The sequence below is a fragment of the Parasteatoda tepidariorum genome, chromosome 4 (genome assembly GCF_982258835.1).
Source record: "Parasteatoda tepidariorum strain Cologne lab strain chromosome 4, Ptep-v5.0, whole genome shotgun sequence".
Taxonomy (NCBI): domain Eukaryota; kingdom Metazoa; phylum Arthropoda; class Arachnida; order Araneae; family Theridiidae; genus Parasteatoda; species Parasteatoda tepidariorum.
In genome coordinates this window covers 72,338,509-72,363,486 of record NC_141758.1, presented here as the reverse complement: position 1 = coordinate 72,363,486, position 24,978 = coordinate 72,338,509, and the positions used below count along the sequence as shown (strand labels likewise).

General features: G+C 31.6%; 1 protein-coding gene across 1 annotated transcript in view; it reads left to right on the top strand.

Annotated features, from left to right (window-relative positions):
* The window catches only part of LOC107442890 (immunomodulatory peroxidase), a 34,224-nt gene extending 14,480 nt beyond the window's left edge, over positions 1-19,744 (top strand). The window contains exons 5-15 of the mRNA XM_016056565.4: positions 244-417; positions 1,954-2,106; positions 3,113-3,217; positions 4,954-5,067; positions 5,142-5,277; positions 7,142-7,480; positions 10,275-10,493; positions 11,790-11,959; positions 13,936-14,038; positions 16,513-16,579; positions 19,639-19,744. Coding sequence (XP_015912051.1) covers positions 244-417; positions 1,954-2,106; positions 3,113-3,217; positions 4,954-5,067; positions 5,142-5,277; positions 7,142-7,480; positions 10,275-10,493; positions 11,790-11,959; positions 13,936-14,038; positions 16,513-16,570 — 1,571 coding nt within the window. The 3' untranslated portion in view covers positions 16,571-16,579; positions 19,639-19,744. The remainder of the gene's footprint in view (positions 1-243; positions 418-1,953; positions 2,107-3,112; positions 3,218-4,953; positions 5,068-5,141; positions 5,278-7,141; positions 7,481-10,274; positions 10,494-11,789; positions 11,960-13,935; positions 14,039-16,512; positions 16,580-19,638) is intronic.
* Positions 19,745-24,978: the final 5,234 nt, after the last annotated feature.

Below are 24,978 nucleotides of genomic sequence, written 5' to 3'. Positions count from 1 at the left end.
TAAACATACCCATATTGATGCAACAACTTTTTGTTATTTTCTCTGATTCATTAATTCCCCTAAAAACTTCACTTACCTGGTTCTTTCATCAAGCTCTTGTTTCGGTATACGCTTTTTAGTTTTGAGCATGATTTTGTAGTGTTCTTCAGTACTGATTTATTGATTCTATACTTATTTTTTATTAACCCAGTGCGAAAAACGGGTACTCAGCTAGTTTATTATGAAATAATATTTTATTTTCAGGCACCTCTGCGAAAAGAGTATCAGTGTCAGGGAATCCCTTACCTCCTCCTCGTACTATTTCTTTAGAAATCCACGACCATCTGGACAACCCTACAAAATATATCACCCATATGTTTATGGTGTATGGTCAATTCCTAGACCATGACATATCGTTGTCTCCTGTCAGCCAAGGACGTAAGGATTTGCTTTTCCTCATTATTGTTTCTGCATTTTTTTCCTTCAAATATTTTCCCATATGTTTATAGCGTATGGTCAATTTCTGGTCCATGACTTATCGTTGCCTTCAATCACCCAAGGGTGTAAGGATTCGCTTTTCCTTATTATTTTTGGTCCCGCAGTGGACTAATCGTTAAGACGCGGCTCCCATCAGATCACCGAAGTCGAGCATCACTGGCCGCGGTCAGTGTGCGGGTGGGTGACCACTTGGATCAGTCTGCGCAGGGACCGAGGGTGTGCGGTATTGATCCTCGTTAAACTGTTCTACCGTAAAGTGCTCGACTTCGCGTGCAGGTTGTCGGGCTACCGAAGCGGGGGTGCCATCCCCTCTGCAGAGGATCAAAATTGTGATGGCATGTCTTTGGATCATCCTCAGGGATGTTTCCCAGACCGGCGCCAATAGCCCATTGTGCAGCTCTAGAGCGACGAAAATGAACTACAATTACAACTACAATTACTACAACCATATTATTTTTGTATTTCTTTCCTTTATCGAATATTTTTCCTCATTTGTTTTTGGTGTATGGTCAATTCCAAGACCATGACATATCATTTACTCCCGTCAGTCAAGAACATAAGGAATTGTTTTTTATTATCATTATTGTTGCCTTTTTTTTCTTTCATCAAATATTTCCCATATATGCAGTTAATCAAAGACGTAAGGATTTACTTTTAACTATCATTATTTTTGCATTTTTTTCAATCCTCTAATATTTTTCTTTTTTATTGCCGTATTCATTGAATTTTTTTTTCTTTAAAAGTTATTATTTGTTCAACTTATGTAAAAAGAAATAAGCACAGGGTAATAATTTTAACTCCATGGGAAATCAGAGGAACCTGGAATAGCAAGTTTCTTCCGCAGTGGAAAAAACTGCTCCGGAAGAAATATGTTTCTGCCAATGGAAGAAACTCTTTTTCAAAAACAAAAATCAAGTATTAAAACTATTTCCTTCCACTGTTTATAATTGCAACGTAGTTTTCATAAAAGGACTAATTTTACAGTTGTTTAATACACAATTTTTATGTACGTTTGAACTGAAAAACAGAAATCAAAAAGAAATGTAATGCTTATAAATTTCTAAAAAAATTAAAACCATTGTAGTTTTTTAATATTTTATATAAATCAGTATAACAAAACCTAGGCGAAAACTCATTACCCTGCAATAATTTTTTCTTGGTGTTATTACTTTTTTTTTAAAAAATGAATACTACTTTTTGAAAACATTTTTGTAGTCAGAAACTATTCGCTCTCTTTCGCTTGCAGTTTTTTATTTCGTCATTGGAAAATACCTATTTCAAAACATTGTGAAATTTCAACAAATTTCTGATTTCCGACATTTTCAACAAAGTTGATGTTACCCTGAAATTGGCACTTAGTTGGTGAAAATCCGATAATTCGATAATAGTTTAAGAGAAAACTTTTTTGTTCTGATTACTGCAGATAAAAGTTACAAAAAGTTCTTTTTATAAACAATGAATGTTTCCTTCTTTTAGCAAACAACCAGCCTTTGGAATGTTGTCCAGTGAATGATGGCAATCCCCAATGTGACCCAATCCTCCTCGGAAGTAATGACCCATTCTTCAGTCCCCTTGGAATTAATTGCTTAAACAACGTTCGATCTGCTATGTGTTCCACTTGCTCACTTGGTAAATGATGCCACCATTTAGTTTATTTATTATTAGCTTGCTGGTTTTTCTAAGTGAAACATGGACGGGTTTAAATGAGTCCAAAAAATGTGTATCGATGAATGTATGGTTAGCTGTGTACTGTTGAGGAACCCAGTTAATTTATCCCTCTTACATTTCAAAATCAGTTATGATATTTATTTGAAGATAGCACTGATATCTCGAAAAAACTATAAAACAATATTTTCGAAATAACCATCACTTTGGGTAGCATCTTGAGTAGCAACAGTATATGGGTATTTTAGAGTATTTTAGGTAGTATGGGGACACAATTAACGAATAATTGTGAAAATATCTCATCTGAAATCATCTGACATGCAGCAAAAATATTTTTTTGAAGTGTTTATAGTCATCAGTGGTAAATTGTGGCATTTTTTGATGTGAAAATAGTTCTTTTATGACATGAAAGATTTTGGAGTAAGCTTATTAAAATTTTAGGTGTTTAGATTTAAATTGTACTCTTTAAATAGTGCATAAACATTCAATTTGGTGAGTCACAAAATAATTTGGGTTGTTCAGCGCTTTATCCAGAGAGATATTACACCGAAATTTCTACAGTGTATACTGTAAAAACTATGGTGTAATAATACATCAGCGAATTTGATGTTATACAAACACGAAAATTGTATGAAGGAATATTTTTTTTTTCAAATTTTTCACCAAATCGAGTTTTTATATAAAATTTATTGAATATAAATAAACCTAATACTAAGTATTATAATGGGTAGAATTTACATCTAGCTAACGTGCTTTCACACTTACAAAGCCTGCTGCCCACCAGCTGTGCCAGTGGCAGCACCCCTGAACACAATGAAAAAAACTTATTAGACACGCGTCATGTAACTGTGTATAAGACATCCTCATAATGTCAATTTAGCACAAATGTATCTATGAAGGTTAAGGTAGTATAATCTCTACTTGTGATTGCTTTTTTACACGAATCAAGAAATTTATTATTAAATTTCAGGACCCAGGCAGCAAATAAATCAGGTGACGTCTTACATAGATGCCTCTCATATTTATGGATTTAATCTGGCTCAATCTTCTGCACTGAGAAATAACGATGGATCAGGTAAGGCTTTACTTTTATGATGTACAGGACATAGGAAAAACGAACTTTTCATCGAATGATCGAACTTTTCACGTTCTAGATTTCAATCTGAATGGTTCAAGGAGGTGGCCTCAAATATGCTAAATAAATAGTGTAAGCCATATTTTAAGTTACAAATAAGGAATAATATTTATTTTTTAAATTTGATTTCTCAGGACCCATTCGGCTAATTTCGCTGAAATTTTGTATTTCGCCAAGAAAAAAATTTAATTTTTCAAAATGATGTAACAAATTGTATACCTTACTATACAAAACTTTTTCTATTATTATTAAATAAAATAATAAAATATAATAAGTATTTCCCGAAAGTTACTTTTTGAATGGAATTATGGGGTAACAAACTTCAGATTGAGAATTTTTTTTTCTCCATTAGCTTAAAATGTTTTCGAAATATGGTGAAATATGCAAATACTGAAATTATCTTTAAGGAGCCACAATTTTGTACCACTTTCCTGACCTTTGTTACATTGCTTTCCTGACCATAAGCTATTTGGATCATATTTCCCAGATTGCGGTTTCCTTCTATATTTTAATGATCAGAAATCCTAATTCGTGAAAAAAAACTGTAGGTTTATTCAGAAAAAGAAAGTATTTGTGTCTAATTTTGTAACTTAAAATATTGTTTGTTCTAAAGCATTATTCAAATAAGAACAAAAATTGGAAAAAAAAGTCCATCCTCAAAATACGCAGTTACAGAACTAAAACATTCTGTGCCATATTCGAGGCTTATAAAAACCAATTAAAACTGGAGTTATAACTTTTAAGTAAGTGGGAAAAAACATTGTTGTGAAAGGAAACATAAGTATTTAATAGTTAAGAATCATTTGAGAAAAAAAGAAACATATCAAACATTTTAAATTAAAAATACGTTTTTCAAATTGTTCTTAAAAAGTAGATCATACTCTGTCATCTTTTAAAAAAAAATAAAGACGGCAGTCTCATTAGTTTCCTTCAGTGTATTAATAAGTTTGACGTTATTGTTTACATGTTTATCATTTTATTGATAGTTTAATACTGACAGAACTTAATTTTTTTGCTACTTAAAAATGCGGAGTTGCTATTTTTTAAAGGTTTATATGCACTGTTGAGTGTTTGTCAATCATTAAAGAGCATCTTGCTGACATTTTGCTGAAGCAGCAAGCTCTTTTTACGCTTATCAAAAGACATTACATATTAATAAATTTAAGAATTCTGACGGGTGAAATATGTAAATCTTGAGAAGACATGCAAAATTGTTGAGAAATGTTAGCATTAGACGCCGAAATTTCTGACTAAAGACTTAGTGAAACATTTCTTTAAAAATAAAAGTACCCTCTGTCAACGCTCGCCCAATTTGAAAAGAAGATACTAATGAATTCAAGCCATTATTTAACCTATCAAGAACGAGAAAGAATCTCCAGGGATAAAGGAGATATTACAAAACTATATTGGGAAGCAAGAACAATAATTAACTCTCAGTGATCAACTGTGATTCCAATTGATTTTTGTGTCTTTTCGACTGTATATTGTCCCCTTTCAAATTTTAAGGTGATTATCGTTTATTTCAAAATGCTTACTGTTCACATATAATTGATTTGTTTTTCCTGCTCCTCCATGGTGCATAGAACTGTTATAATTTTGGATTGCTTTCCAAATAAAACTATATGTGACACACAATTTGGACTTGTTGAATTGTATTATAATCATAATTGTACTAGGAACAATGCGGTCCACAAATTCTACAGTTGGTGGAGAACTTCTACCTCCCAGTTTTAATCCCAACGAAGATTCCTGCAGTTTTCAAGACCCTATTCTAAACTGCTTCGAAACAGGTATGATATTGAAACAGATTCGTTAAAATTAAAAGCAATTAATTTTTAAGACTATTTGTTTGTGCATTTCTCAGGAGATCAGCGGTCAAACCAGCATCCTGCTCTCACTTCTATGCATACTCTGTTTTTAAGAGAGCATAACAGAATCGCCAGAAGACTAAGAGAACTGAACAGAAATTGGGACGGTGAGAGAATATACCAGGAGGCAAGGTATATCTTTTTTTATTAGAAGTAAGAAGCGAAGCAATCATAGATACCTGACATAATCGAACCTTATGAATTGTGGCAAGATTCAGCCTCCAATTAGGTTCGATACCCACGCGTGACGTCAGTTACTAATAACCAATTATATCTAATCCGAAAAATGATTCAGTGGGATAATAAACCAAGCCTAATAGCTGTGCCGTTATCACGCCATCCTGTTTATACACAACCAGCTGATTTCAGTGGTCTTCTCGAGTGGCAAAAATTGGTTGTAAACAACCCAAAAAATTGTTCACAGGCAGCTTGAATTTCAAACATCAAATCGAGCCTTCATATATGCTTTAAAGAGTTTAGCCAAATCTGAACTCTAACAAATTGAAAATACTTGCAACAAAATCACGTGCATTCGGATCATTCGTGATTTTCGTTTCTACAAATTTTTGTGAGCATCCGTAGATTGTTTACAATCGTGTACGAAATATTGAGAGTTTTGTTGTTATTTTTTTAAGCTGCCATCTATCTAGAGAAACAGAGGTTGATTGTTGCAAAAGTTATACATTAATTTAGTTGTGTAGTAAATATAATTGTATTATAATTTTTAAATATCTGTCAGTTGTATTTAATTTCGAACTGCTTCGATTCTGTTAAGCCTGATTCGAATTCGTTTTTATTCTCTCCGTTTTATGTTTAAATTTGGCTTACAAACCAAGTTTATGTTGAGAATAAGTGTGCATATGCATCCTAAACAAACAGTTGTTATTTTAAATTGTGTCGTAAAAATAACCTTACTGACTTTAATGCCTATCACATATTGCTGTTATTATAACTTTTTGCGTTACTAAACACTGGAAATGGAAACAACTACTTTCCAAAAAATAGAGAAACGAAGCATTCCTGGTATTACATTACATGAAACACCAAAAAATGATCTTTCGTATTTCACTGCACCACTTTTGATGTAACGTTAAAAATCAAGTGTGCATTTATAATGATTGCCAGAACCGTTTTATTCTTTGTGTTTTTTTCATTAAGTGAATGCATCTTTTTTTAAAAAAAAATATTCTTAATATTTACTCACTACCTTTAAAAATTATTAGAAATTATTAGAATTATTAAAAATTATTTATTTAAAAATTAAACCTGCCTATAGTATCAAAACTTAGTTATTTCAAGAGAGAAAATATTTCCCATCTTTTAAAAGGATATCAATTATTTTCTTGGAGCTAATTCTTGGAATTAATTCTTGGAACTAATTCTTGGAATTAATTCTTTGAACTAATTCTTGGAACATTGACGTTGAAGTCTTTTTGAAAATTTCGTGCTTTTAGACCACTTGCTGAATTCCAGAGAAAACATTTGGAGCTCTATTTCTGAAGCTTCTCGTACATTCATAAATATAAAGGGTTACATAATGAATATGAAATATCAAAAAATTCACTTTTTTAAGTTTTTTTTTACGTAAGAACTACATGTCAAGAATAATTTTACTAAGTTTTGTAGATAATCAGAGTAACTTTCATGGAAAAAGATGTCTTTAGCAAGCAAGAAAAGAAGTGCAAGTTCTTTTTAAAAATAAAAAAAGGATTCTGAAACTGTTAATGGCGTGTATCGCCTTTCTGAAAAAGCTTTCTGTTTCGCAACGTGGAAGCAAGATAAATGGGGCAAAAGGCAGAGGTTAATAAGCCAGGCAATATGGATTTATCACTGATAATCAGGGCAATTTAAGTATTTAAAACCCAGTAAATGAGTGAATCTATAAATGATGTAATCAGTCTGTAAATAAATTTTTTTTTTAGTAAACCTATAATTTGTGGTGTATGACAAATATAATTTATTGATTTTATTCCATAACTACATGTTTTTTTTTCAGGAGAATAGTTGCAGCCATTATGCAGATGATTACTTACAACGAATTCCTACCTCTAGTTATTGGTCCAGAAAACATGAAAAAGTATGATCTGTACATACAGCGGAATGGATACACTCAGTATGACGACACAGTGCAGGCAACTTTGGTGAACGAGTTCTCAACCGCAGCTTTTCGCTTTGGACATTCGATGATTAACAGCTTTTTCCCACAACTATCGAGAGGATCGAGCTCCAACGAAAGGCTGAGAGATATTTTCCAATACCCTTTTGGTCTACACAGAGGAGAACTGGAGGGCTTGATCAGAGGAACTACTCTGTCACCATCGCAGACATTTGATCGGTAGTCAACATTTGGTAACTCTATAGGCTACAAAAAACAAAATTCACTCAATTCGTAATCTGTATTAAAATTTTTACAAAACTAATTTCAAAAGGTGATCAAATTAGTGTCAAAACTACAACTTATTTTCGTCTCAGAATCGTGACCAAATTTTTCTTTCTTAATCTACATTATTTAGCATATTATCTTAAAATGCTGCACAGAGTGTAAAAAATGTATATTAAAATTTATTGCAAAAAATAATTAAAGTATTTAGAATAATTTTTATTCTCTTATTTGGTAAAATGGTTTCATAAATAAGTCAAATTGTTCACTTAAGTGTGAAGAAAACTTCCAACTGCTCCTTTATAATCATAAAAGTTAACAGTTGGTTTGGGCTTGCGGTGTATAATTTGATCAACGAGAACTGATTCTGGAAGTAAACATGAAGGGTTGCTGTTTTCCTTAGAAAATTTGCCTTAGGTTTGCCATAAAAAATACAAAAGAGTTGTCTCCGGTATAATTTCGCCATAAACTTTTATCGTAAACGTATGGCAACATTTTGCATGTGCGAATTGCAAATTATTGCCATATGCGTATGGTATTTTTTTGCCTTAAATTAATGACAAATTCGTTGCCATAAGCGTCAGACAATACGCTGAGCGTATGGTAGGGTAAATTTACGTGTGTGGTATATTTTTGCCATAGGTACATGGGAAAAGTATATGGCAACATTTTGCCATAGGTAAAACCCTATTGGGATACCCTATGGTATTTTTTATGTAACTAATTTTTGCCAAAAAAAGTTTGGTGCGCTTAAATTAATTTTTTACAACTGTACATTTGGAAATATATACGTAGACAATAATAAACAGGAGTGATTGAATTACAGCGATTTTCAGGGCTTTTCCCAATAATTATACAAAGAAAAATTAAGGTGAAAGATTAATTTATTAAGTATAAGAAAAAAGGCGATAATTATGTAAGAAAGCGAAGAACTCATACCGAACAATATCCGGATAATTTAAATCTTTATGATAAAAAATAATTATATAACAAAGAAGGCTATATGAGAATGAAAAAAAGATAAATAAAATGAAATTGACTTATAGATTTGGGTTCTCTACTGTTCATTAATCCAAAATTAATCGTAGCATCAAAGATTGAGCACAATATCATAAAAAGGCACAAAATCTGACATTTGATGTTAGCGAAATTCACACAGCATTATTGTAGCCGCAAGAGTTAATTTGGTTCTAGATTATCAAGTTGTTTAAAATAGACATAAGTTCAAAAATTTAGAAAAATGTTGTCGAAACTAGTAGGATTAATTTCAAAAAGTTTGAAAATCAATTTAGTCAGACATTCGAAATTTGAAAAAAAATTTTTTTTTTTAATATTTCGGTACAAAAATTAAATGAAATAAAATGAAGAAAAAGGTAATAAAAAAACAACTTTCTAAGTATCTTTGGCCGAATAATGTTCCGTCGAGGTATTGCCACCACGAGCTTGCCTTGCTGTCGACTTGTCAGCGGTGGAAATTTTTTAAAATTGAAAAGCCGGTTTTTCGTTGAAATAATCGAAAATATAAAAGTAACAATAAATTTCCATAAAGGTCCGTGAACTGTATTGAAAAGTACTACTGTTTTTGATGGATTGGTTTAATTAACGCAAAATTGATCGGTATCGTCTGAGTTGCTGTAAAACACGCCTGCTTTCTTCTCCAACCATGTTCACTCTACCCTATAAATGACGCATGTGTGCAGCTTGTTTCCATTAGTTTGCCATATGCCTGTGGTACTTCCATTTAATCGTACTACCTGAAGGCTACGGTGTCCTGCCACATAATACCATACAATTCTATGGTTACCATAGGCGTATGGGATCTTGCCATATAAATGCCATACGAATCTATATGGTTACCATAGACTTAAGGTATCTTGCTATATAAGTTTCTATGGTTGCAATAGATTACTATAAGTGTGCCTTTGGCTAATTTTCTTAGGAGTATCTCCAACATGATCCGCATTACCTGTTCCTCGATGAGATGGTAGTTATTTTCGTTTTTACTATTGGTCAAATGGGCACTGGTTGACATAGTTTAAGCCATAATCCGCCAAAAGTATTGCCAAGTGTATCGTGGCCTTGTTTGTTTTCGTTATTATTTCTTGCTGACGTGAGAAAAAGGGCAATTTGTATTTTTTTAAAAAGACGAAAAAGGCAATGGACAAACCATCGAGGGAAAAAACTACAAAACATTCATCGGCGTTCTTTTTTTTCTTCATTTGTTTTTGTTTTTGCATGAATTAGATAGTTTTGAGATTTTGACATGAGCCACTTGTGGTTTCGATAATATGGTGCAATATAACCTGCATATCTTGACGTAATATCTTTATTGAAAGAAAAGTTGAGTAATTGCGTAATGACAAGAAATAATCATGCGATTCAATCCACCAAGAGCAAGCTACGTAATTCCATTAGACCTTTTTTTCTTAAAGGATTTGTTAAATAATTGTTTTTTTTTTCTTCCAATAACCCATAACCGCTTCATGAGTTAGAAACTTAAGTCATTTTTGTTATTGGTGCTAATAAAATCAAGGAAATAAAGCATAAAAGAAAGAATTTATTAAAAAAAGTAGAAGTCGTGTTTAATCAAAACGTCATATGCTAATGTTGTCTAAAATTCAAATTGTTAACAACAATCGCGCATTGTTTTACATATATTTGATGCCATGAAGCGTTGTTGCTTGTCCCGATTTTCTTCACTAATCATGAATGCAACATACTTGCAATATTTTTTCCATTTTATTGACAGGTATATGGTGAAGGATGTTACCAACCATTTGTATCAAACTCGTGGGAATACGAGTGGATTGGATTTGGCTGCTATCAACATCAACAGAGGTCGTGACCATGGAATTCCTGGATATACAACGCTCGTTGATTACTGCGGAGGATCTCAAATCAGAAACTGGAGGCAGTTGGATGGAATCTTTCAGCGTAGACTTTCAAGCCTTTTTCAGAGACTTTATGAGTAAGTTCTCTCCTTGTCTGTACATACACTACTTTATAAAAATTGTGGGGTAATATCTCTCCAAATTTTATGTTGAGCAGCACAAAAAAAATTCTTTTTATTTCAAGTTAACTTATAATCAAGCTTTCATATATATTTTAAAGCGTACAGTTAAATAAACATCTTTAAAAAAGAAAATTTTCACCAACCTCATGCACATACATTCACACATTTCTAAATTATTTTTGTCGCCGCAAATTCCAAAATGGACGCACTTAGTATATCTTAAGTATGTTGTTTACTAACGTGTATAAGCGAGCGTGAATTCGTTGTTGTCTTCTACAATACCATATCAACTACTGAAACAAAAGCTCGCTTTTCTGAAAGGCATGCATGATTTTAATTACATGCATGAAGAATAACTTTAATCTAGTTTCAAAACATCTGACAACAGCTTAATTATCTTATGTTTTATAATTCCTTACCGCTTCTGTCTAAGTTGAGCCAAATTCGAATTCGTCTTACTGTTATATATGTGCTATGTGTAGGTTTGATGAACAAACTAATTTTAGTTTAAGAATAATTTCAACACATTTTAATTGTTCTTACTATGAATTGAATTGTAAAAATGACTCTATTGATTTTTACGCGTAACATAAGTCATTGATATTAGGGATTTTAGTAAAACAGAGCAACAAATATGGTAACAACTACTTTACAACAAAAATAATGAGAAAAACCCTTCCTGGTGCTTCACAACGCATAATATTTAGAAATTATCTGTGTTGTTTCACTTCAATAATTTTGGTGTAATGTTGTTTTCATCATTTTTAGTGCTAAAATACACTAAAGCAGTATACCAGTTTGCTAGCTAAAGTGAAAGGTAGAATTCCGCGCCCAGCTCGCACCGACTACAGTGCTGATGCAAAATATCGTCAGTGGTAAATGGATCATGGGCTAGCGTCCCCTTATCTTCAGGCTAACCGTAGATAGTCTTTTCTCCATGTAACGAAAATGTGGGCTAGTTCTATCAAAAAATCTTTCACTAAAGAAAATTTCAAAATACTTGATCCAGGAATTCCCTTGTCTTCAGGATTAGGTTCAAAATTACAAGGCTACGGTGTTGAACATTAGTAGTTGATAATCCAAAACATGGGGTCGGCTATTCAACGACGGTTATAATATACAATATTTACAGAAAACGTGAGAGACACAAGAAGTAAAGGAAGAATCAAGTATTTTTTCAATAGTTAAAAATTTAAACAAATTTTCTTTAGCCGATTTTCTTTTAGCTAACGTACTGATTTCTTTCTGCAGAGATGTGCGGGATATCGATCTATTTTCTGGAGGACTGGCTGAGCGTCCTGTCTTAGGAGCCGTCATAGGACCGACATTCACTTGTATTGTAGGTATTCAGTTCTATCACCTTAAGTATGGAGACAGATTTTACTTTGAACACGGAGGCCAAACTGGATCATTTACACCAGGTAATAGATCAAAAAGATAATGACACATGAAGTGTTCTGAACTCAGGTTCGGTTAAGATTTGTTGTTGGAGTTGCAATAGAGCTAGGTGATGGTTTGGGATTTATCCCTAATGATGAGTCGAAAACAAAACACTATCACAATTTTGAATGAATGGCAAATGGTCGTAGTAATGATCTGGCCTCTTCACCACGCTTCTCAACCACGTAACTGAATGTTTACTTTATGGGGTCTGATCATAACATTAGAATGAAAGCCGAGTAACTAAGATACGTAAAGCTCAATGAAATCCGTAAGTAAATGTAAAATTAAACTCTTACCAGAAATCCTCGCCTTGGCATTGGGAATCAAACCTCAGTCCCAGCAGTTTTACGAGAATACTAGATAAGCACACGGACTGGGTCACCATAATTAGATCTGAAACTCATATTTTTTGTTTTAAATCGCTGATTTTAGCTTATACCCATCTTTGACAAGCCGACTCAATGCCGGTTTTACGACTACTAATGTTCAACTCTGTAGCCGATATTTTTTTCAACGTCAAGGGGAATCCTAGCCTTCTATTACCCCCATCTGGAAAATAAAGTCCCAATAGCTTAGTTAGGAAAGAGGTCAAAAATTTGAGCTCCTTAACTCTTCTTAGATGAAATGTAGTCAATCTAGAAACACTAATTCAACAGATATAACACACTACTAGGAATGTAAAACTAATTGCTTTTAAACGTTTAGAAACCACTCTTTTTTAAGCTAAAGTAAGTCGCAAAACTGAAATATGTCGTTTTACTCACAATGAATAGTTCAAAGTCGCGCATGCTAACGTTCTGCTTGACTAAACTTTTCTAATCGAGTTCGCAGTTCCGAAAAGAGTTAACTGCAAGAGGCTTAAAAGAGTTAAAAGAATTAAGTTTTATGTACACAACTATAAATTTCGTTTATCCAAAATGAAAATATAAAGACATTCAAAAACAAATATAAAGACATTCCATGATTTTTATTGATAATAGTGAAAAAGAATAATGAATTGTACCGTAAAAAAACTTTTACATCTTTTTAAATCATATAATTCTAAATAGGAACATACAAAGTTGAATTAAATCAGTTAAATAGTTCCCAAGAAATAAAATTTAAAAAAAATGATAGCCCAGAAACATATAGAATTTATGTTTCATAAATTGAAGGTCTCCATTATATATATATATATATATATATATATATATATATATATATATATATATATATATTCGGTAACTAAACTTGTTACTTCAACTTAATGACCATTAGTTTATCCTAACCTTTCGAACCTCAGGGGTGGCAGATTCAGGGGTATAGACTTTTATGGGAAGTGAAAACGATTTTTGCACAATGGTAATCACATAGCTTTAATTATGCAGTAGTAGCAGTCGTTTCGGTTGGCCGGGGTGCCTGAGGATGGAGTGGCCCTTTAACCCTTCCTCTTGTGGTGAGGATCTTTCAGGTGGAAATCCTTTAGTCCTTGTAGCCTAGAAATAAAAGTAAAAAGTAATATGCACGAAGTTATAACTGTAATTATGTAGGAAATTGTGGAGCCTTAACCTCCGAAAAGCCCACAACGGTGGCATTTTAGATATCCAAACTACAGTTTGGGGCCAAATATCCCCTTAGCAATTTTTAAAAAATCTGTATAAATAATTAGGCATGGGTAAAATGTGGAATTCTACGCATAGAGGACAAATTTTGTCTAAAAAGAAATTACAATTATTGTTTATTTTGACTCCAATTCATATAATGTGTAATGGTTAAATTGAAAGTTTTCTTTACGCAATTAAAAGGCTGCATTTTTAAGAAAGCAAAACGCAATTAAAAGGTTACATTTTTATTACAGGCCAAGTTAATGTAAAGCACTTTGCAAAAAGCAACTTTAGTTGAATACTTTAGGGCTTGATGAATTTCCTTTACATCTAAAACAACTACTTGCTCTAATATTATGTTTCTTTCCCAGCTCAATTAGCAGAGATAAAGAAAGTAACTTTAGGAAAGCTAATCTGCCAGAATTCTAATATTGATCAAATACAAGCCAAGGTGATGCTGTATAAAAGCAATATGTGAGTCATTTATGGAAATAGTTACTTTATAATGGATGTTTCCTCTGAATTACCTGCTAAAATTTTAAATTTAATAAATAATCAAAGTTTTAATTATTAGTATATATTATGAACAAAATTTTTCTTAGTATTGTGTAGTCTTATGTGGATTAAAAAGTTTAAAATTGTTTGACGCAGTTATTATATCTTTAGTCATTGAAGCAGGATTTTTATTAAATATATTTTTCGTACTTTTTCTATTAATTTGCGTTAATGTAGGACAGAAGAAGTATATTATATTTAAAATTTTAATTGTTTATGTTTATGGAATATAGCATGTCTTTTTTGTGAATTAAAGGTAAAATCATTCAAATACGGTTCACTTCCAAACAGTAATTTCTCAAATTTGAACTTATTTGCAGTTACTCAAAACTACAAAAAACTGTTATTTCTCATTCAACTTTCTTTAAATTACAAAATCCAATTATTGATAAAGTTTTGAATACGAATCAAAAAATCAAACTAATCTTTTGTGAATTTTAGATTTTAATATAAATATTTTTCCGATAATCTAACAGATTTCTTTTAGTAATTATTAGACTGTCTTTTGTAATATCAAAACATATTTTACTTATTTATTATATATAATTCTCTTACGTGGCTCCCAAATTTTGGATGTATTTCTTTTCCGCTGGTGGCAACAGTTTTCATTTCTAAAGAAGTACTTTGTACAACTAAATAAGATTCTTTTCACAACACTTAAATATTTACTTTATTTTCTTCATATATAAAGAAATGCTATAAAAAGTTTTAAATAAAAAAACTTCTATCCAGCTAATTCTACAACTGCTTCTTGAGGAACTTGGCTCATTGATTAAAAATATCGTTTTAATTTTACAGCACTAACTTTACTTCTACTTACATTATTGCTATGACCCTATTTCATTACATTTTTCAACTTCATGCTAAATTTGAGGACTTTAAGTTGTTTTGTAGTTAAATACTGACATTTAAAAATGTGTACATAAAAAAATAATATTTAGAGGTTAAGAGTTGCCTCAGAAAAATTTGAATTGTTGACACTGAATTTAATAATGGAAACAATCGTTTTTGTGAAAAATTCAATTGTATTGCTGACATCAAAACTAAAAATATTGTGTTTCAACTTAACAATACTACCTTAATTTTTTCTTATATATTTACTATGATCCTTTATATATATATATATATATATATATATATATATATATATATATATATATATATATATATATATATATATATATATATATATATATATATATATATATATATATATATATATATATATATATACATATGCATTTTACAACTTCATATTAAACTTCTTTTGTGCGTCTGAATACTGACATTTAGAACAAAATTAAGGTTTAGAATTGCCTCGGAGAAATTTGAATTGTTAACAATGACTTAAACAAAAAGTTTTATTTTAACTGACAAATACTATATTATAATTTTAACTTTTTCTATGACTATACTCATTTCCTTACTCTTTTCTTTGTTTTTTATACATTTTATATTTTTGTGATAAAATAAAAAAACTTATAGTTGTTCTGCTTCTGAACACCGATGAAAGCACAAAATGATGGGCTTCATCAGCAATCAAAAATATATACATTTATTTTACAAATTCCATATTATTAGGGTGGCGCCCTTCAGAGAATTAAAAATGCAAAATTATCATCATCGAAGCCGATGCTTTACATCCGGCGTTCAGTGGCAGACTACTATTTCTTATTGTTTTACAACACATGACTTTAGCCCCCTAATGGGAAAGATTTTAAAACAAAACTTACAACAGTTACTTTTCTCAACAACTGAAATTTAGAATAGTGTGATAAAGCAAAATATGTGAACTGTTTGCAATTTCAAATTAATAATGAAATGTACAGGTTCAGAATTTTCTACAGTGAAAAGGTTTCGGAACTTCAGTATTCAAAAAAGTATACAAAAGCTAGACGCTAATTACGTATCCAATGAACGAGCAAAGCGAGCATTGGATTGCGAAGCAATCCGAAATGAACTGCGAAAGCAGTTCCGGGAGTTGGCGAGCGCCAGCGAGCAGGGGGCGAAGCTTCCTAGTATATACGAAATAGTTTTACGAAAGTTTTTGAACTTGTCAGCAATCGTTAATAATTATATAACTATAAATTGATTTGGACTACAAAGTTAATAAATCAAATGCTTAAAGGGACAAGCATCCCAAAACTTTTCAAATAAAATAAACGATTCCTTATTATACATAATTTCACAGCAAGCAAAACTGGTTCGTTAATCAGAAGTGTATAACACTAGTTACTACAACTACCATTACTAATACTACTAATATTTCAACAATATAATACTAGTTAGTAAATCAGTAACCTCTATCAATGAATAATAAATAACAAATGCCTTTCATCTATTATACATTTTACCTAATGTATTTTTCACTTTATTTGTCTTTGCTTTTATAGAAATCCTGTAGTAAACTGTGATCATTTACCAGAAATGAATTTAAGAGTCTGGAGATAATAAGGAATAGTAAGTGCGATTCTCATAAATATAAAATTAATCCTATTGATCAAAATGTTCTTTTTGGTTTTCTGGGTATTGGCCAAAATAATAATTAAGGCTTCCAACTGATTTCCACACATTTCTTAAACACTTGTTTTGTTATTAACTTTATGACAGTATAACAATATAAAGTATAATTGTATAACAGATTATTCTTTCGCAGGAGCACACGTCATACGAAACTAAAAAAAGGATATAATAAAAAAAAAAAACGCTTTAATATACAAGGGATTTTAAAATTTGAAAATTCCATCATTCGTTACACATTAGCGCTAACTTGCTACAATCTATCCACGTGTCGTGAAAGTAACAGCAAAACATCGATAAATGGATTTCTAGCGATTCCCTTAGTTACTAAAAGTCTTATTCTGAGCTTAGCGAGTTTAGCAAGAGCGTCAGATGTGCGAGTTTATCTGGATTTCAGTTGTGCAGCAGGCAAATACCGGAAATCCTCCTCTTTGAATTTTAAATACTATCTCACTGGATCAAAGAATTGATCTCAAATATGCAAATTTGTTACTGCTTATTATGAATTAATATTTAAAATAAGACAGAAAAAGATTTTATTTGAATAAATATACCTCATTCTCAACGTACTTTGATTTCTGAATGAGATAAATCCATGTAATTTGTTTTGTTATTTCAAATAATGATTGAATAGTTTTTGAAAACTAAAGTATACAAACTTTTGTTTCAGTTTAAACTGTGTGCATTGACAAAATACAAAATTTGAACGAAATAGGCTGAATAATTATTGCAAAATGAATTTTTAAAAGTACGGATGTTTTCAAATTTTATAAATTATGAATTTTTTAGCCGATTTTGTTCAAATTATGTATTTTGTAATTTTAAATTACATAGTTTAAAATATTATAAATATTTGAAAACCCAAATATATTAAATTTTTTTAACCCTAATGAAACAAAATAAGGAATAGTCAAAGTGATTTTTTTACATGTACTTATTTTTCGATGATCGAATGGGTAAAACTATTAGCATTATTAACTATGTGTAAAACTTTTTTGCTTCGCTTAAAGAGTTTCTCAGCTATGTCGAAATACGAAATAAGAAAGTAATTTATATCAAGAGTCCATAACATTAGACCGCTCACCTGTCTAAATTATTGAAACCCTATTCTCCAGATTGCTACTACACCCCATATCCTGAAGGTCAAAAGTCCATCAAAACAAAGTTTTATTTCTTCAGAGATAGTGCGTTTCCGTGTCTAATTATGTAATTTAATAGGAAGGACTAACCAACTGCGTATTAGTGTTCACCCTTTTGAACCATTAAGATATGATTCAAGTTGGTTGCTCAGGATGATATTTATGTAACTTAATAGTAACGACTAACCAATTGAGTATCAGTGTCCACCCCTTTGAACCATTAAGATTGGATTTAAGTTGGTTGCTCAGGATGATATTTTTTTTTGTTTCAGTGTCTAATATCCTTCCTCAAGGTTTTCGTGATTGTGTTTGTTTCAAGACATAATCTTTTCACTTCAAAGCGAAAAAAAGGAAGTCCAATGACAGTAATAACTGTTTCAGCCAATTCTTGAGGCCAAACGACGCCTCAATACCAGGGAATTGAAAAAAAATTAAAAATGTCCATTATTGCTTATGATAATATTTCAATTATTAAATAGAAAAGTGACTGAATTTTTTTATTATTTTTAAATAATTGTTCCACATAGACTTAAAATGTAATGGAACGTCTTTTCTTTTGAAAAAAATTCATAAAATCAAAATTTTTACTAGGGGAAATTTTTACTTTTAAGAGAAATTTTTAAATTACTAACATCTTTTCGTTCAGTTTTTATTCTGAAAAAAAAGCTCAAAATGGGCATTTAAGGAAAAAGACACATCTCAAAAAGCGTGTTTAAGAAAAAAATACTGCTCAAAATGCGTGTTTAAGGAAATGAACAAAGCTCAAAATGCGTGTTTTGGCAAATGTACTTAGTATCTGATTCGGTTACATTAAAATTGCTCATTTTTTAATGAATAAACTAATGGATCCTATAAATTTGTATTGTGACATCGTTCATTTGCTCAAGTCACTTACTACATTTTATATTCTTTTCTGAAAGGATATTAAAAGTCAACATTTCTTTTTACAAAGTCACGGGTCCTATAGATTTATAACAGTCATATGCAATAAAAGATTTTCATTCAGTGATTTGAATACTAATAAAAGATGTCTTATGAAAGATGTCCAAAAGTTACATCTGTGATATATCCGACTCCGAAATCCGAAACTCTTAATGTGTCAATAAGAAGAAAAAGTAAGTACAATTTCTTTGTTTATTTGTTAAATCTGGATTGAATGTGAAAAAAAGCGCAGTTTTTTTTACAGTCACCATTTTCTAAAACGCGCATTTCGAGCTGTACCCATTTTCTTAAACAAGCATTAGGATTAGTGACTTTTTTCTTAAACACGCATTTTCAACTGTACACATTTTCTTAAACACACATTTCGAGCAGTGTATATTTATTTAAACACGCATTTTGAGCAGAGTCTCTTTTCTTAAACACGTAGTTCAAATTTTGTCTATTTTTCTTAAACACGTGTCCGTTTTCCTAAACAAGAATTTTCAGCGGTGCTCCTTTCTTAAACACGCATTGTAAATTGTGTCAATTTTCTTAAACGCGTATTTCGAGCTGTGTCCGTTTTCTTAAACAAGCATTTTGATTAGTGACTTTTTTCGTAAACACGCATTTTCAACTGTACAAATTTTCTTAAACACACATTTCGAGCAGTGTATATTTATTTAAACACTCATTTTGAGCAGAGCACTGCTGAAATAAGCATTTTCAGCAGAGCTCCTTTCCTAAACACGCATTTTAAACTGCGCCCTTTTTCTTAAACGTGCATTTTGAACTGTGTCCGTTTTCTTAAACATGTATTTTACACAGTGACAAACTATTAGAATGTGCCTATATTCTTAATACACATTTCGGGCAATAAAAAGCTCGCCAGTGCATTATATTTTTTTATAGTTTTTATAGCATTATTTTTTCGACTTATAGAATATTGGAAAAACAGATTGGATAAGTATGCTGAACCAAAACACTATGACCAACTCCAGTGGATTGAAAGAAAAGAAAATCATTGGAATAAAAACCTTAATTATTTTCGCTCAAATTCATATTTTATATCTTAGTACTGTAAAATAAAGACTTTTAAGTTTGAAATAAAAATTTGTTTAACTAATTAAATGTAGAGTGTATAAAGTTCCATTTTTCTTACACAGAGTTCAGCAAGTTTTTAATTATATGAAGTTCTTTTTTTAAAAAGCATTGTACATCGAAGCAAAAATATAATCACATGTCTTTAAAGAAACTCTATTCCAATAAAGGCAGTACGAAAAAAACACTATTTTAGCAACTTCTTTTCAGACATCATGTGTTATTTCTTTGGGAATATATTACTGAAAATGTTTTTGTTTTTGTTTTTTTTTCTTAATAAAGGGGGGATTCGGGCCGCTTTGACTGTTTGGTAATGACTGGGAGTGACCACTGATGACGATAACGCCATCGTCATCAGTGGGCGGATCGGTGACGAATCAGGATATTCAGAAAGTTTAAAATATCAAGCAAAAAACCGGTGATTTTCCTTGTTTGCCATCATAATTTTAGCTTCTGGCTATCTAAAGCTTTTTTACTTTTTAGTTTTCTAGTGTTGTATTTTTTTCCATTTAATTTGCTTTCTTTTCGCCAAATCTTTAAAAGAAAGCTTTGGTGAAAGAAATATTTTAAACTTCAGCATCAGAAATGATTATAAAACATTACAGAAGTGAGTTTTATTTTAGCTTTGTTAATTTCGAAATTTACCACAATATTATGATAAGTTCAATAACCTCAGTTTTCGAAATTTTCTGTAAGTTAATGTAAAATCTTTCGGATAGCTGCTAATATGCCAAGGTTTTCATAATCCATTCAAACTTTACTATGTAAACAAATAAATAAAAACGTCTCATCGCTAGAAATGATGAAATTATAGGCAGTTTATTATTAGACAAGGCACTTGTGATGTCATATGCGACTGTGAACCGGACTCTTACCACTTAACTTTTACCTTTAACTTTTTACCACTGAATAACTCAGCGTTTTACCACAGCAAAGGACTCAATGACTGGAATCTTCTTGATCCCATCACCTCGATTGCGATTGCCCAAAGGTTTTTGCAATGAAGCCATTAAATTTTTTCTAATGTGCATGAAAATATATGCTAGAAATAAATGAACGCGAAAAATAAACATATGAATAAAAAAAACTGTAACAGAGAAAAAGAAAAAATGAGACTGCATACTTTGTAAAAAAATTTAGTTTGTCTCCATGCCAAAAATATTTGCTACTACTTTTTTTCGCAGCGTTAAAAATATTTTTGTAACCCCAATTTAAGGGTTTTTTCCTGCAATATTTATTATTCTTATCCTAATGTCCTATTATTGTTACTTTTCGATTTTGACTCTTTTCGAAATTAAGAGCATATAACTAAATGAGTTATTATAACGATGATATTTCCTTAATACGCTACATTTTAAGATAAGCTTACTGAAATCAAAATCTAAATTTATTGACATCTTACGATTTGTTTTATTTTTTGATGTAAATTACATAAGTTACTGTTAAAGAGAATCGTTAAATGATTTAGACCTTAATGATCAGTTCATGCACAGATTTTATTTAATACATCTTCCTGTTCTGCAAGCAAAAATATTAAACGTTATGAGCTCACCACATTTGTTATAAGAGTAAACATTTAATTTTAAATGTTATTTAAAAAAAATGATTACTGTTTGAACGTGAGAAGCGCAAGCAATCACAATTCTTTTTAGTTCGCATGTACGAGAGTTGTTTCAACTTTCTTACAAAAAAAGTGTTTTATGCCAAAAGTGTATAAAATTATAATAAAAAGTTCTGGTACACTGTCTTCCGGTACTTTTTAAATTAAAATTGATTTTTGGCGTAAAATTTTATGGAACAAAAATATATCATAGCGTACTTTTTTACAGTAATGTTTGCTTTAAAATCCCCGTAATTAAATAAATATTAGTGTAAAAACTGCGGTATAAAATTTGACGGTAAAAATGAATATTATGGTATAATGAATTTTACGGCTACTGCACTATAAATGCCAGTACATTTTGCCGTAGTTTAATCCGGAACATCTTACAGTGAAGAAATATCAATTGCGAAACTATTACAGGTTGGTGAGGGGCAGTAAACAGAGGTCTGCCCCCCCCCTATTCCGAATTATTTATGTCCTCTAATATATCTTAATAGAATCCAAAGGGAAATGTTTGGACGTGAGAAGCTTAAGCAAACGTAATTCTTTTTAGTACACATATAAGGGAATGGTTTCAACTTTCGTAAGAAAATCGATGTTATACCGACACTTTACGAAATTCTGGGTAAAATTACGATAAAAATTAATGCCAAACTGAGTGCTTGTATCTTTTACCGTGAAATGTTATGGAACAAAAAGCATAATATAGCGTAATTTTTATAAGATTTACAGTAAAATCACTGCAATTAAATAAATATTACTGTAGAGACTGAGACTGGAGTATAAAGTTTCAAGGTAAACGCAAAATTTATGTATTTCAAAGATGCACTCAGGGTGCCAATACAGCCCTGTACTGTTATTTGAAATTTTATCCGGAATTTTTCACAGTGAAATGTGCGGTGGTGGGAAACGCAAGCAAACACATTTTTTTTAGTGCAATATAAGTGAATAGATTCAACTTTCGTAGAAAAAACTGTTTTATGCCAACCGGGGGAAAAATTCCGATAAAATAATTTATTATGAAAACAAGAAATAATTGATTTGCCTTATCTAGTAGGAAGCGGAGTTCTTTCGTTCATTTATAAGAATTTACGTAGCATCATTTATCTAAACAATGGAAGAATATACGTAAGAGAGAAGGAGAGGAAAATTGGAAGTATTCAAAGGTAGAGGAATTTTTTTGAGCAAGATGAAGCCGCAATAATTGAGATGGGTTAAAATAGGCTTGAATATTGGGTTGACCTCGTGTTATCTAGTGGCGGCAAGTACTGGGATCATTAGCTTCATTTTACTTTGCTTTGTAACGCTGAACAGCTGACCCAAATTTGAGTTTACGGCTACCAATGTTCATCTCCGTAGCCTTATTATTTTGAACCCAATCCAGATGACAAGGGAACTCTGGGATCAGGTTTTGGAAGAAATTTGACATCGGAGGACTTTTTGATCGACCTTACAAGCTTTTGCGTTACAAAGAGAGGAAAACTACGCCAGGAGTGCATGCTGAGTGCGGAATACATAACGACCAACCATCGCTGGGATTCAAGTTCGGCTCACCTCATTGGGGGGTGCATGCTCCCTCCTCTGAGTCTCCAAGCTACATTTTATTTTATTTATTTATTTTATATCCATCTTGATCAGCTGACCCAATTTTAGGCTTACGACTTCTAATCAAAACTTAACCCGTCTCGCCCCCGTCAGGGGACATCCGGGGAATACTGTAGACTCAAAGTGCGCGCACGTGGTTTCTCAGCAAGAAAAAATAAGATTTATAAAGGTAGGCTTGGTAACGATTCATGCCAACACGTCGGAATAATGGGCAGGAGAGACAAAAGCAACTCCAGGGAAAATCCTGGTTAATGTAGGCTGGGCGACGCGAAGCGCAGAACATCAACCTCACCAAGATCTAAAAATACTCTCTCCCAACCAAAAACGCCGCAAAGATTTTAGTGAATCCTTTGCGGTCTTCTGGTTTTACGACTACTAATATTCAATTCAGTAGCCTTGTAATTTTGAACCCAATCCATAAGACAAGGGAACTCATGGATCAAGTATTGAGTGAAATTTGCTTTCGTAAAGGACTTTTGATTGAACTAACCCGCATTTGCTTTACACGGAGAGAGAAACCACGAAAACCTCTGAAACTCCCCATGCTTGATAGCAAGAGGCTCTAACTCGTGATCCGCCTACCACTGAGGATATTTTTCGGCCTCAGTGAAAGGCAAATGTTCTCTTCCCCGAGCCAACAAGTTTAATTTAAAAAAGTACGCGAATAAAATAGAATTTAAAGTATCGAGATATTGCGCTAAGTCTGAAGAGCAAAAAAGTTTTGGCACTGAGGGTCACAAACCCTAACGGAATAAAAACAGATCAAGAGGCTCAGATATGTTAATATGCGGTTTAAACAGGGAACAGCTAGGTATTGTAGACTTGCAACATTCTTAATAGAAAATTCGAACATCACGTTACTTAAATTTAAAATCGGGACGACGTTCGGTTAGCCCAATGAAATCCAGATTGCAAAGACAAAATACACTAATATGTTAAATGCAAGCGATTGATGTTCTGTGAAGTTGTTATTTTGCAGATTTCAACTTAACGCAACACTTTTAACGAGCTTAAAAGAAATCATCATAGCATCGAGAAAATTAAAACTGACGAATAAAATTTCAAAATAGCTTTACTTTCAAACTCTAAGTTCTCAAGAACAATTAGATTAATTTCGTTCAAATTCTGCAGAATGTCATTTAAAATTACATAAGCGAAAATGGTGCAAGAATTAGAGTACATCATAATTCAAAAAATTTCCAACCATCATTAAATAAATATTAAAAACTAATAAATAATTATTAAAATATGTTTCTTATATGGAATTATCTTTTGTTAAGCAGATTTCATATTTCCATGCATAAAATTCACTTAAAAAATTGCAAATATCTAGCTAAATGCGAAAAGAAAGAAAATATAAAATAAATGCATGTTAACTTTCCACTGCTTTTCTGCCTGAATCATTTCCACACCCCGCCCCCCTATATTTTGATACTCCGAAATCCACATCGTCAGTGAAAAAGAAGTATAATTCAGAGAAGAAACTTTCTATGTCTGATTCCGAAACTAAATTCATAATTAGAAAAAAAAATTATTTACCATAAAATTAGTCAACATTAGTTAGAAAAAAAAATTAGTCAACCTCTTAAACCATTTAGATTGTCACATGACTTCTAATGGCAACATAGGAGTAACCATGACCAGCACTCTAACTCTGGTGATCTTAATACAGCTCTTTCCTCTTCTCACAAAACATCAGTAAATCAACTAAAAGTGACCGTTCATCGAATTCTATAACAGATAGTATTCTGGTGGAAATTACTATAGCGTGTCTGCAACTGCAATTATATACTTCTAATTCACTGTTATAAGAGATAACTCGATTATATTTTGGTTCACCTTTTCATAGATAAAGGCTGAGATTGTCTATAGCATCCTCGCCACAAATTGATGCATTCTATAATCTTTCACAAACATTTCAATTTTTCATTATATATTTCTTACTTTATAGGCAAGCACGAGGCCAGGCAAAA